General features: G+C 47.0%; 1 protein-coding gene across 1 annotated transcript in view; it reads right to left on the bottom strand.

The window, feature by feature from the left end:
• LOC146871866 (synaptonemal complex protein 1-like) overlaps nt 1–12,261 on the bottom strand; it is a 2,219,271-nt gene that overhangs the window by 804,784 nt on the left and 1,402,226 nt on the right. The window contains exon 10 of the mRNA XM_085652069.1: nt 5,049–5,231. Within this exon, the coding sequence (XP_085508195.1) occupies nt 5,049–5,231 (183 nt within the window). The remainder of the gene's footprint in view (nt 1–5,048; nt 5,232–12,261) is intronic.

Below are 12,261 nucleotides of genomic sequence, written 5' to 3' on the forward strand. Positions count from 1 at the left end.
TCTAGCTCGGGCCTGTACAAGTAAGGGTTCAAGTGCCAGAAGTCGGCACTTGGACACAATTTCACAGGTCTGTGGAGCGGCAGAACAGAAGGGGGCTTGTGTTTGACCTCCTGGTCACAGGTTCAGAGCCTGGTAGGTCCACTTAGCATTTCATCCTTCAGAAGTCGATAAAACAAGTACCAGTGAGTGGTAACAATAACCATGTTAGTCAGCGCCAAGATACCATGGGGTGAAGGTATTCACAATTAGTCAGAAATGGAAAGTTGAAAGGTTTTTTTCTCACCATCCCAGGAGCTTTATGAAAGGGTGCTGTCTTTCAGCAGTCTGGAAAGATGTGGTTGGAGCACAATTGCCGATTATTACCAGTACAGTTGGCATTTCTATTTCTGAAGGGGCAGGAATAGTTGCTTATGTTTTACTCCCTGTCCTCAGATCCAAATACATTGGCTAACCCTTTGGCACGCTGGGATACCGTAGTTAAAGTTGTTATGGGATACATATGCTGGGTGGGGGACGCCAGCATGGCGACACAGCAACTTCGTGCAGATGACGGAGGGGGTTTGCAGACAATAAGGACATGGAGATCCAACCTTGTCTTGTTTAGGCGAGGTGGGCACTGAGCGGCCTTGTAGGGCATGAGATTGGGCAAATGGGGGCGAATACCACTCCATGTCTACATGTTTGACTGGCACAGCACTGGGTCATGTGTCCGTACCCTCGTACTGGAGAGCATCCAGGTAAGGGGGCACAATAGGGTTTGGTCACCACAAAAGGATATGCACAAACTGGCACAGGGTGCTTAGGGTTTGTATCACACAGAACTGGTAGTGTCTCATTGGGCACACTCACTGCCTGTGCATTGTGCTTTGGCCAGTTTGTTTCATCCTTTCATAGGGAAGAGATGTGGGGTACCTCATTGCTCACAGCATGGCTCATTAAGGTGGGCGCAAACCGGGTTGTTACCCATTTAATGTTTGATAATAAATGCTTTGGGCCACCTGCAGCAGTGAGGAATGCTTCCGGATTGCCTCGAAATTGAGGGTTAGGAGCACTACCCTCCCCTAGGCCCACAGGGTTTCAGCAGAATGGCCACAGCCTCAAGCAGGTCCAAGGGGGATTTCTGAGCAGTGCTTGTAGAATGTCACCATTAAGGGCATGTTGCTACTAAAGTTGTCCCAAAGTTTTGTGGTCAAACTGTGTAGGGGCATTAAGTTAAGGCACAAATAGTCCACAATGTATTGAAGAACATTTGGCATTCCCAGTATTCAAGAAAGGGCAGGTATTGATACATATTGTTCCCCTCCTGTTCCCATTGTCTTGTCTGCTCCCTGGTATACTAGCAGAAGTTTTGGAGGGCAAGACTGCACTAGGGGGCTGACTGGCTTAATGCGATGGACAAATCCAATATGTTTCACATTTACTAACGTATTAAAGTTTTCAGCTGCTGGTGCATAGTTTTATTCATATGCACAGTATTATTCATTTAAATAATCGCTGTATGGAGTAGTGCAACTACCAGGCGTTTACGCACCAAGGCATCTTTCAGCGATGAAGGTTGCCATGCTGTAAGGATATAAAGTTTAAATACGACTGCCAGGTCCTGCTGGGGTGTCAGCCAATTGGCCACTTTCGGGTTTCAATCAACCTTCCGTCCTTCTGTGGTTGTTAAAACGAATATCAGTAGCGGGGTAAGAAAGATCTCTGATCCAGCGGCAACATGCCTACTGGAACACTTGCACTTCAAAAATACACAAGCGTCGTGCTCCAACAAGCGCTATACACAGATAGCTGGGGAAGGAAGTAAGGCAGACTGGATAATTTTTACCTCTCCCTGCATTGGCACATCTTGTCAGGAGTCAAAGGTATTGCACTTCAGCCAGGCAATGTCAACACCCAGCCACTCCAAGCCGATTATTTAAGGCATCTTGGGCCTCATACACACTGCCCAATATTAGGCCCCTGGGTTTGTCAGTGTCGTGAATTACTAAATTCAACTGAACAAGAGGCGTGACCATGGTTTACACTAGCAGAAGTTTGGGAGTGCAAAACTCCACCTAGGGGGGTGGCTGGCTGAATTTGATGGACTAGTCCAAAAGGTTGCACAGCAACTGCACGTGGGAGAGTGCCAGTTACTTGTGTATAGTTCTCGCAGATACACCATATCATATTAATTTAAACAATTGCTTTAGTAGCAAGTGATAATCGTGAGATTCCCTCAATTTTACCAACTGGTCACCTTGTCAGCAACAAAGCTGCCTGGGAGGTCTGGGTGCAGTCACCACAGTAAACTAAACAGACAACAGCTTGGCAGCAAAGGAGGGATGTTGAATCGATTGCCCACTTAGCAGTATGACTATGACACAGGAGGAGGTCAGCTTATGCTGGGTAGAAAGTTCTGGTTCACCAACCAGAAGGGTGCCCAGTGGCAAACCCAGAAAATATCTAAAATATGGGTGTTTCTGGCCTTACGGTGACGTAGAGCCATTCTCAGTTAGAGGTATGCCCAGGTGAAAATTGTGTGCTGCTTAAGGTTCTAATGACCAGTGCAGTTTGTGGTAGCTTTTCAAGGGGAAGAGATATGTTAGGCACTTAATTGCTTACAACGTAGCACATCCAAGTGGGCATTGTTTTATTGCACATTGCAACGGGAGATTCCCTTATTACGCCAGCAGCTGCGCACGTGGCCAGCAGTACGCAGCCTGGGAAGTCTGGGGGCGAATACCACAGATTAAACTGTAAAGGCAAAATTACCGTATGACAGGAGAGATAATGGCAAGTACACAAAGACTCCCTTGCTTAAGTCACATATTCCATGGCGGATAGTCACCAATTGACACTGGGAACCTTAGATTCTAATAGTATCATTGGTAATATACACACGACTCCGTGGTCTCGTGGGGTATGTAGTCCCACTCTGAAGTGTAGAATGCAAAAGAACTGCATTGCCACTATTTTGAGTGTGACAGATGCAACAATTTGATCCCTGCCTAAGCAAACCAAAGTTCTTAGGGTCAGATGCACAACATATAACCATTCACTCCAGCCTCACTGAAGGTAGTCTGTTAGCAGAGGTGTAGAACGGGACGTCTTGCGCCAGGGTGCGGTCATTGCACGGGCGACACAGCAAATAGTCTGCTGACAGACCAGGGTGCTTGCGGGCTAGGAGGCCAGGCAATGTAGCAGAACCAATGCTAAGGACCCATCTCCCCCACTGGACTGCCTGAGAATGTGAGTGCAGTTGGATGTACAATATTACAGGTATTTTTCCGCCCATATAGGGGCAGAAGGGTACATTGCAGGAATCTGCATAAATAGAGTGGGGGCAAGACCTATAGAGCATCAAGGGTCACAGATGGTTAGCAGGTCTGTGGATATCTGTGATCGAGCATTAGGCGGGCAGGGCAGCATAGGTTGGTACAGCTGCCTGCCCTTGGATCGCTCGTAAGATAACCCACCGTATTTGCATACTTTTGTATGGAATAAACCTGCAGCAATATTTTCTCCAAACAAGTTGTGTTGTGTATTTATACATGCATGCCTATTCTGCTGTGGTGTGAGTGGGGTCTTGTGCCTATAATGGAACTATGCCTACAACCAATAGAAATGAGAAAATGTAACGTGACAAGCATATGGACCAATAAAAAGTGAAGGCAGGATATAAGCCCCTTTTAAGATACATTAAGTACAATAGATTTCACAAGGCAAAACCCAAAAAAGAAAACCTAGTCAATAGGAAAAACGAACAAAAAATATAGCAAATCAATTAGCACAGGGAGCTGAAGGGAAAGTAGGAAGTTGAAGTAGGGATAGGAGGGGCAAAAAACATGCAGGTGAAAAAGGATATTTTTTTAATTCAGGCGTTATCAGAGAACCACACGGCATTAGCATCCTTTGCTTACTTGTGTATCATGCATGTGTGTTTAGTACACAGATGTCATATGCCAATATCTTGCACACCTTTTAGTTCATATTGATGTTACAAGATTGGGTAAAAAGACAATCAATTTTCTTTTCATTGGCTAGCCCCTTTAAACTACCCGCTGTACTTAATTTGGCAGTTAGGTGGTAAAGACTTACCTAACACCTCAGGCCTAGGTTTAAGATTGCCAGCTATCTGTCAGAGTGGCAGAGGGCATTATGTCCTCTACACTGGTTGACATTGCCCGACATATTTAGAGAACACCAATGCACTAGCAATGATCTCCGTGCATTCAGAGAACTTACTGTTAGGGCAGTTCCTCTGGAGGCACTGAATGTTTTTTCAAAGCCACCAACTTTCAGGATGTACAGCACCAAACCTTTTTGTTTTCAAAAACGTACTCCCATAGAGGTTTTTTCCAGGCAGAGACAGAAAGAAAAAAAATGACTGTAAGCACTAAATAGGAAGTGGGATAATGTTCTCAATCTGACAGGCCCTACTCCATTGGCACTTTGGAGTAAGCTTTCCCATGGTGGAGCCACCAAGGGCACCCCATTTGAAAGATGACAGTCCACCTGACTCTAAGTAGAGTGGGCAGACTAAGGGCTTGGTGGACAGGGTACACAGCCACGTTTACAATGAATTACCCCGTCGACCAAACCCGAAATCAGGCCCCAAATTTTAAGTTGACAAGCAAAATTCATGTAGTTGAACCAAAAAGTGGAGTGTCAGGCGCAGCAAGGAAAATGCCCTTAATTGCTTTGATCTCAAAAGCATTATTTTGGTCTTAGAAGTATTGAGTTTGAGGTCACTAAAACTCAGCCAGTCAACAATTTTATTGGCTCTTGTGTTTGCAATCTCAAAATAATATAATGGCCTTGGTATTGAACTAAGGTATGTGTATCATTGGTGTAAAAGTCTAGAACCTCAGAGAGAATCAGAAAAGTGACCACAAATGTTGAAAAGAATGGACAGGAGAGTAGAATCATCAAGTATGCAGTAATTGATGGAAAGAAAAGATTGTAGTGTTGGCTCAGATACTCCAGCAGCATCGCTTAGTTGTTCAAACATTGGCAAATGAACAACAGTATTGAACACCTTCAGCAGGTCCAGCATTATTAGTACTTACCTTTCTCGGAGTACTAAAAGCTTTTGCAGGAGTCAATGAAGATTTGTCCCTAAAATCTGCCTTTTTGCTTTGTTCAGGTAACATGAAAGGTTGACATAATGAATGTTTTGCAAAAGGAATTAACTTGGCATTAAGTTTTAAGCTGCTTCTTTTTGGTGTCTCCAAAATTTCAGTTTGAGTTATCTAAAACAAAGACAACATAACAAATCATTAAAAATATGAACCCACACTATGCATACAGTATGTACGAATAGCTGTTTGCATGTAACTACAGTTCTCCACCTTTGCTATGGTTCATAGATTCACATGCTCAAATATTTCCTGTTGTAAGGCTGGGAATTTTCCAATAGCCAATGTTAACACAGCACTGTCCCATGCACATGTAGTCCAGTCACCTCATTATGTGACCCAAACTCTGGCCAATGAGGTGAAAGGACTCAGAGTTCCAACTCTCAACCAAGGCTGCGCTGCTCAGATTTGCAGAACTATTTAACTCAAAGCAGAATAGGAGGCCTCATTACTTGAGAGGTGGGTGTTTTTATGTGGATCTTGAAGGATTTCAAAGTTAGGGAACTGTAGCTTCAGGTAAGTAACCTTATTTCCCCAATATTGGATATTTCATACATTCACATGATTAAAAAATGTTTACCATAGGAGTAACTGTATAACACGAATATATGACGTTACAATGCAAACAATTACAACGAATGCCTTTACAATGCGGTTTTTACTTCGCAACTACCATTACAACGCATGATTTTACACCACATGCCATTACAACGTATTTTTAGATACTACCATTACAACGCATACCATTACAACGCATAATACTGTTGGAGCAACAGTGGGGTAAGTGTTGGATAGTGTAGGGGTGAAAATTACTATTCCCACTCCAGTGAGTGCAACAGTAGGGTAAGTTTTGGATAGTGTTGGGGTAAAAATTACTATTCCCACTCCAGTGCGTTCAACAGTAGGGTAAGTGTTAGATAGTGTAGGGGTAAAAATACTATCCACATGTACCCCAAAACCCATACCCACCCTAAAACTAAAACATCCCCATTACTTACCTTATTATGCGTTGTAATGGCATGCGTTGTAATGACATGCGTTGTAATGACATGCGTTGTAGTGACATGCGTTGTAATGGCATGCGTCGTAACGGCATGCGATGTAAAGGCAGTTGCGTTGTAACAGTTGTGTTGTAAATGTAGTGCATTGGAATGACTGCGTTGTAATGGTTGTTTCCCATATAACACTTATGAAAAAGAAGCAGTAATGAGATTTACCTAAACTAATCAGTTTGTGCTGATTGACCCACTACCTCTCTTCTGGTCATCCAGACTGCAATGATTTATAAAGGTGTGCATTAAAGACTAAGGGCTCACTTTATATTTCGATGGAAGGCCCATTACTCCTCCAGGGCAATGTAAGTTACTCCTTCGCCCTGATAGATATGCAGTGGTGAAAAGATCAAGCCAGGGATCTTTCCATTGGTGAAATACACCTAGCCCCGCCTTTGGGTGTCGCTGCCACTTGCGATCTGCTAGTCATCGTCAGGTGAGTTTGTCTACCCTGGCTTTTAAAGATCATCTCAGGTGGTGCATGATCAAGGAAATGCCCTTACAATTCAGCTAATTCAAGAGACACTAGGCCTTATGACACAGGGCCCAGGACCCCAATGTCCACACTCTTTGTTGCAATACCACATTAAAGTGGTCTTGTCCTTGGGGACCTGAATCAACCTCCCTTTGATGGAAGGAAAGAAGACTTTTAATGCCAAGCGAAATGCCTGCAACTCCAAGAGGTTAATTCAGAGCCGGGTCTCCACCGCAGATCAAAATCCTCTGATCTCCACTTCTCCCAGGTGAACTCTCTGACCCAGAAGTATGCATCTGTCACTACCGTCAGAGCTGGTCAGGGTCAGGAGAGGGGTCTGCTGCTGGTCCAATGGCAGTCGATTAGAAACCACAACCAATATTTTATAGTCTCTTTTGAAACCTGGCTAGAATTGGACAGGCTCCCTTAGTGCTAGCCCAAACTGAGACCTCAGATCCTAATGCAGACCCTGCATTGACCATCTAGCAGGGGCAATAAGCAGGATGCCAAAAAGCCTAAGAGCCATCCTCACTGAAACCTGGGACTGAGGTTGAAACCGGGAACCCAAATGTCCTAGACTGGAGGAAAGACCAGAAAGTGCACTGTTTCTATGATGATCCCAACGAAAGGGAACTTCTGCGAAGGAGTCAGGAGTGACTTTGGCACGTTGCTAGTGAACACCAATGATGTCAGAAGGTTTGCCTTTGTTAATATTGATATAATCAATGTCAATGTTTATAATGATACACTCTCATATACGAGCAAAATTGCATCACTATTAACAAACTCGCCCGTTATGAACTCTCCGTCAACCCTGACTCAGAAATACGTGGTCAGGCAGGCTCTGCGACATAGGTTTGAGGTTACTGACTGGCACATCACAGGTGGAGTGGCTTGTAGTCAGCAGACAAATGCTCGAACAGGAAACTCAGGTCCATCCCCCAGATAAGAGCAGGGACACCACAATGGTCAAGGGAGATTGGCCCTAATAAAGCAGTCATGGTCAGAGGGGTGCGCACATTCCCAAAACACCATAAAGTCAGATGCCACATGAAGTTAGGAACACACATCCAATCAGGACACAGCACACACACTACATGTAGTGATCATGCACCCCTCATGCCAGACATCTGTACACATTATCCCCTGGCCCACATTGTGTCCACGCAAGGTCAAGGCCTACCTGCATTTGTTATAAGGGGCCTTAGTCACGACTCCATAGACAAGGCTCTCATTCTTTAGCCAAACAAGGTTCATCGGAAGTATTTTTATGATACCCAAAAACTGTTTACAAACTTGCTTGACTGATTGTACTATGAGACAGTCCTCAGACCGGCTTCTGTAACTGTGCTCTCGGCCAAAGTGTTTAATTAAACTAACTTTTCCTGTTTTGCCAAACACCTCTTGTCTTTTGTTTCTAAGAGTTAAATTCATACTCGAGCTACATTTTGGCCAGCCAGCCAGGAGAGATTGGTACCTCGGACCCAACTGCAGCCGAAGGAGAAGTGATCCCGCCCGGACAGATTTCATCAGTGAGCAGACACTGCTATTGATTGGAAGTTCAGCTCAATCCACGGGGAAGAGGTCTGTCCCGAAGCTGCCTTCAGAGAGTAAGAGACCATATCTGATCCTCAGTCCCCAGTATTTGGCATATGGCTGACTAGGAAGAAGTGCAAAAATTTAACCTGGGGCCCTGCCACTGACACAAATGGACAAGCTACTTACCTTCGGTAACGCCTTTCTGGTAGAGACATGATCTAGCAGCAGATTCCTTACCTTTGAACTGCCAGGCGTCAGGTAGGCTCCAGAACATTTTTCGTAGCAGTACGCCTGTGCGCCGGTAGACGTCGTCGGCGTCATGTTCGGTGTCGTGGTGACATCCCTGTCGTCATTATAACTGCCACTTTGGCGCGCTGACATCAGTACTTTTCACAACTTTCCACGTCAGAAGCGCAGAGCCATGAAGTGACTGACCATGGTGTGTTAAAAAACGAACAGCTAGGGCCCTGAAGGGGACAATCCCTGACACTTTAAATCAATTCTGTAGTGAGGCGAGGATGGGTGGGTTAGTAAGGAATTTACGGATAGATCATGTCTTTACCGGATAAGGCGTTACCGAAGGGAAGTAACTTGTCCATCTGATAGAGACATCTAGCCGCAGATTCCCTACCTTTGAACAGTTACCTAAGCAATACCCTCCCCGGAGGAGGTACTACGGAATGGTTCAGGCCAGAAAATTCTGTAAAACAGAGCAACCAAAAAGGCCCTCTCTGCGAACCTGGGAGTCCAGGCTGCAGTGTCTGGCGAACATGTGCAAAAATGCCCACATGGCAGCTTGGCAAATATCCAATACAGGAACACCACCCTGGAGAGCCGTGGTGGCCGCTTTCACCCTGGTGGAATGGGCCCTAAGCCCTTCAGGAGGCACCTTCTTCGCTAAGGCTTAACACATTTTTCTACAGAGGATAACCCATCGGGATATAGTCCTCTTCTGGACAGCACAACCTCACTTTGCTTCCACGTACCCTTATAAAGAGTTGATCGTCCACCCAGGACTCTTTTGTATGATCAAGGTAGAACGACAACTCTCCTTTTGGGTCCAGACGGTGAAGACATTCCTCCTCCTTGGAAGGGTGCAGAGGCACATAGAAGGTGGGCAGGGTAACCGATTGACCCAGATAGAAAGGTATTACTACCTTATGAAGAAAAGATGCTCTAGTCCGGAGCACTACCGTATTCGGAAAGGTCGTCAGGTAAGGAGGCTTTGAAAAAAGCGCCTGTATTTTGCTGACTCTCCTGGCAGAGGCATTGCCACCAAAAAAGCTGTCTTAATGATGAGCAACCACAGAGGGCAGTTAAGCAGCGGCTCAAACAGTGCACACATCAAGAAAGTGAGCACCAAATTAAGATCCCATTGTGGCTTGATAAAAGGTGTAGGGGGAAACAAATGGGTTAGCCCCTTCAGAAATCGCTGCACAATTGGAGATTTGAACAAAGATGGCTGATAAGGGAGCCAAAGAAAAGAAGAAAGGGCCTAAAGTTAGCCCAGGGCAGGGCACTGCCAGGCCAGAGAAAGTATGAGGAGGAGGACTTCAGATAAGGGAGCAGACAGAGGGTCATCAGACCGATCTGTACAATATTTACAAAATGTGTTCCATCAACAGGTGTATACTGATTTGGTAGAGGGATGCCTGGCTGCCAAGATAATCTCACAGACTTCAGGAGGAAGGTCAAAAGCTGTCAACTGTTGCCGCTCAATCTCCACGCAAGGAGGCGCAGAGTCAAGCGAATGCCGACTTGGAAACTCCAAAGCGCAAAAAAGCTGACATTGCGCATTCTCTTCGGAGGCAAATAGATCTAACCAAGGTTCTCCAATTGCTGACAGAGACCTTGTTCCACCTCCGGATGAAGACGCCAATTAGTGACCCGCAAGCCACCTTCGGCTGAGCTTGTCCTCCCTGGCATTCAGAACTAGCCAGGTGTTGAACCGCCAGGGAAATGCCCTGATGTTCCAGCCAAGTCCAAAGTTGCAGGGCCTGTTGACAGAGGGCCCACGACCCCACCCCGCCCTGTTTGTTGCAGTACCACATGGCGGTAGTGTTGTCTGTGAACACCTGAACAAGCCTTCCCTTTATAGAGGCTTTTAGAGCTTGTCGGATAGCTCAAAGCACCAGCAGGTTGATATGGAGCTTGGCTTCCGCTGGAGACCAGAGTCCTCTGACCTCCACCTCCCCCAGATTGCCACCCCAGCCCAGAAGAGACATGTCAGTCACTACTGTGAGATCTAGGTGGGGAAGGGAGAGGGGTCTGCCGTTGAACCACTCGCAGTCTGTCAGCCACCAATGCTGGTCTTTCGCAGTTCTGTCTGAAATCTGGACACGGTCGGTGAGATTTCCTCGATACTGTGCCCACTGGAACTTCACGTCCCACTTCAGCGCCCGCATGTGCCACCTTGCATGGGTCACTAGAAGCATGTAGGAGGCCATGAGGTCCAACAGCTTCAGAGTCATTCTCACCAGAACCCAGGATGGAGGCTGAAACATCGGTATCAGTGCCTGAATATCCTGGACTCGACGTTCTGGGGGATAGGCCGGAAACTGCACCGTGTCCGGAACCACCCTAATGAAAAGAAGCGACTGAGAGGGAGTCAGGCGTTACTCGGCGCACTGATAGTGCATCCTACCGAATGCAAGAGGTTCGCTGTGGTCTGGAGGCGGGAGTCAACTGCTTGGGACGAACCCGCCTTCAACAACCAGTAGTCGAGATAGGGGAAGACTGGGACCCCAAATCTCCACAGATGAGGTGAGACCACCGCCATCACTTTTGTGAACACGGTGAGACCAAGGGGAAGCACTGTGAACTGAAAGTGCTTGTGGCCTACCGTGAACCGCAGGTAGCGATGATGGGCAGGCAGGATGGGGACATGAAAGTAGGCATCCTGCAAGTCCAGTGCTACCATCCAGTCTCCTGGGTCCAGAGCTGAAAGGACCTGAGCAAGGGTGAGCATTTTGAATTTCTCCTTCCTGACGAAGAAGTTGAGGGTTCTGAGATCTAGGACAGGATGAAGGGCCCCCCCCCTTGGGGACCAGGAAGTAGTGGGAGTAACAACCACTGCCTACTTCGGCCCCGGGAACCCTCTCTATAGCTCGCGGAGCAAGGCAAGGTGATCCTCCATCAGCCGATTGAATGCTTGAGGCATAGAAGGAGGGTTAGTCTAAAAGGGGAGTAACCCCTTCGGACTATTTGCAGCGCCCACCTGTCCAATGTGATGGATTGTCAATTGTGGCAGTGATGGCCTATTCTGCCACCAACTGGCCGAGAGTGTTCCTGGAGGATCGGACTAGGAAGGTTTTGCTGTGGAGGAGGGGATGGTGGCTTGGCTTGCTTACTGGTTCCCGGACCCACGAGGCCTGGGTGAGCCACGCCCACGGCCCGCAGAGGTTTCTGAACGTGCAGGGCCCGCTGGCCAGAATAGGGTTGGCGTGGCTGGGAGCCTCTTCCGTAGCCACAAAAGAAGCGAAACCTGGATGAAGCTCTGGGTGCAGAAGTGAAGCCCAAGGACTTGGCCGTGGTCCGCGAGTCCTTAAAGCGCTAAAGGGCAGCATCTGCCTTGTCTCCGAAGAGACGGGAGCCATCAAAGGGTATGTCCATAAAGTTGGCTTGGACATTTCCCGAAAAACCAGGTGTTCTCAACAAGGCATGGCGTCGAACTGTCGTGGAAATCACTCTACCTAGCGAGTTCGTCATGTACAAGCCACATCGGATGACGAACTTAGCTGCGTCTCGCCCGTCGGATATAGCTTAGGAAAATAGGGCCCGATCTTCCACCGACACCCTGGGCAGCATCTGCGCAACCGTATACCATAGAGAACGGGAATAAAGTCTCAAGAGTCATGTGGTGTTCACCGACTGCAGGGCTAGGCTAGTGCAAGAGAAAATTTTCTTCCCAAAGTTTGCCAGCCTCTTGGACTCCCTGTCCGGGGGTGCAGAAGGGAATGCGCTTCGGCATGTGGAAGCATGGACTACCAAGTTTAGGGGGGTGGGGTGCGTGGTGTGGAAAAGTGAGTCCCCCGTTGCGGGGTGATGGTTGCGGGTAATAGTCCTATTCACAGGAGTC

This window comes from Triturus cristatus, chromosome 1_1 (assembly GCF_964204655.1).
Source record: "Triturus cristatus chromosome 1_1, aTriCri1.1, whole genome shotgun sequence".
Classification (NCBI taxonomy): domain Eukaryota; kingdom Metazoa; phylum Chordata; class Amphibia; order Caudata; family Salamandridae; genus Triturus; species Triturus cristatus.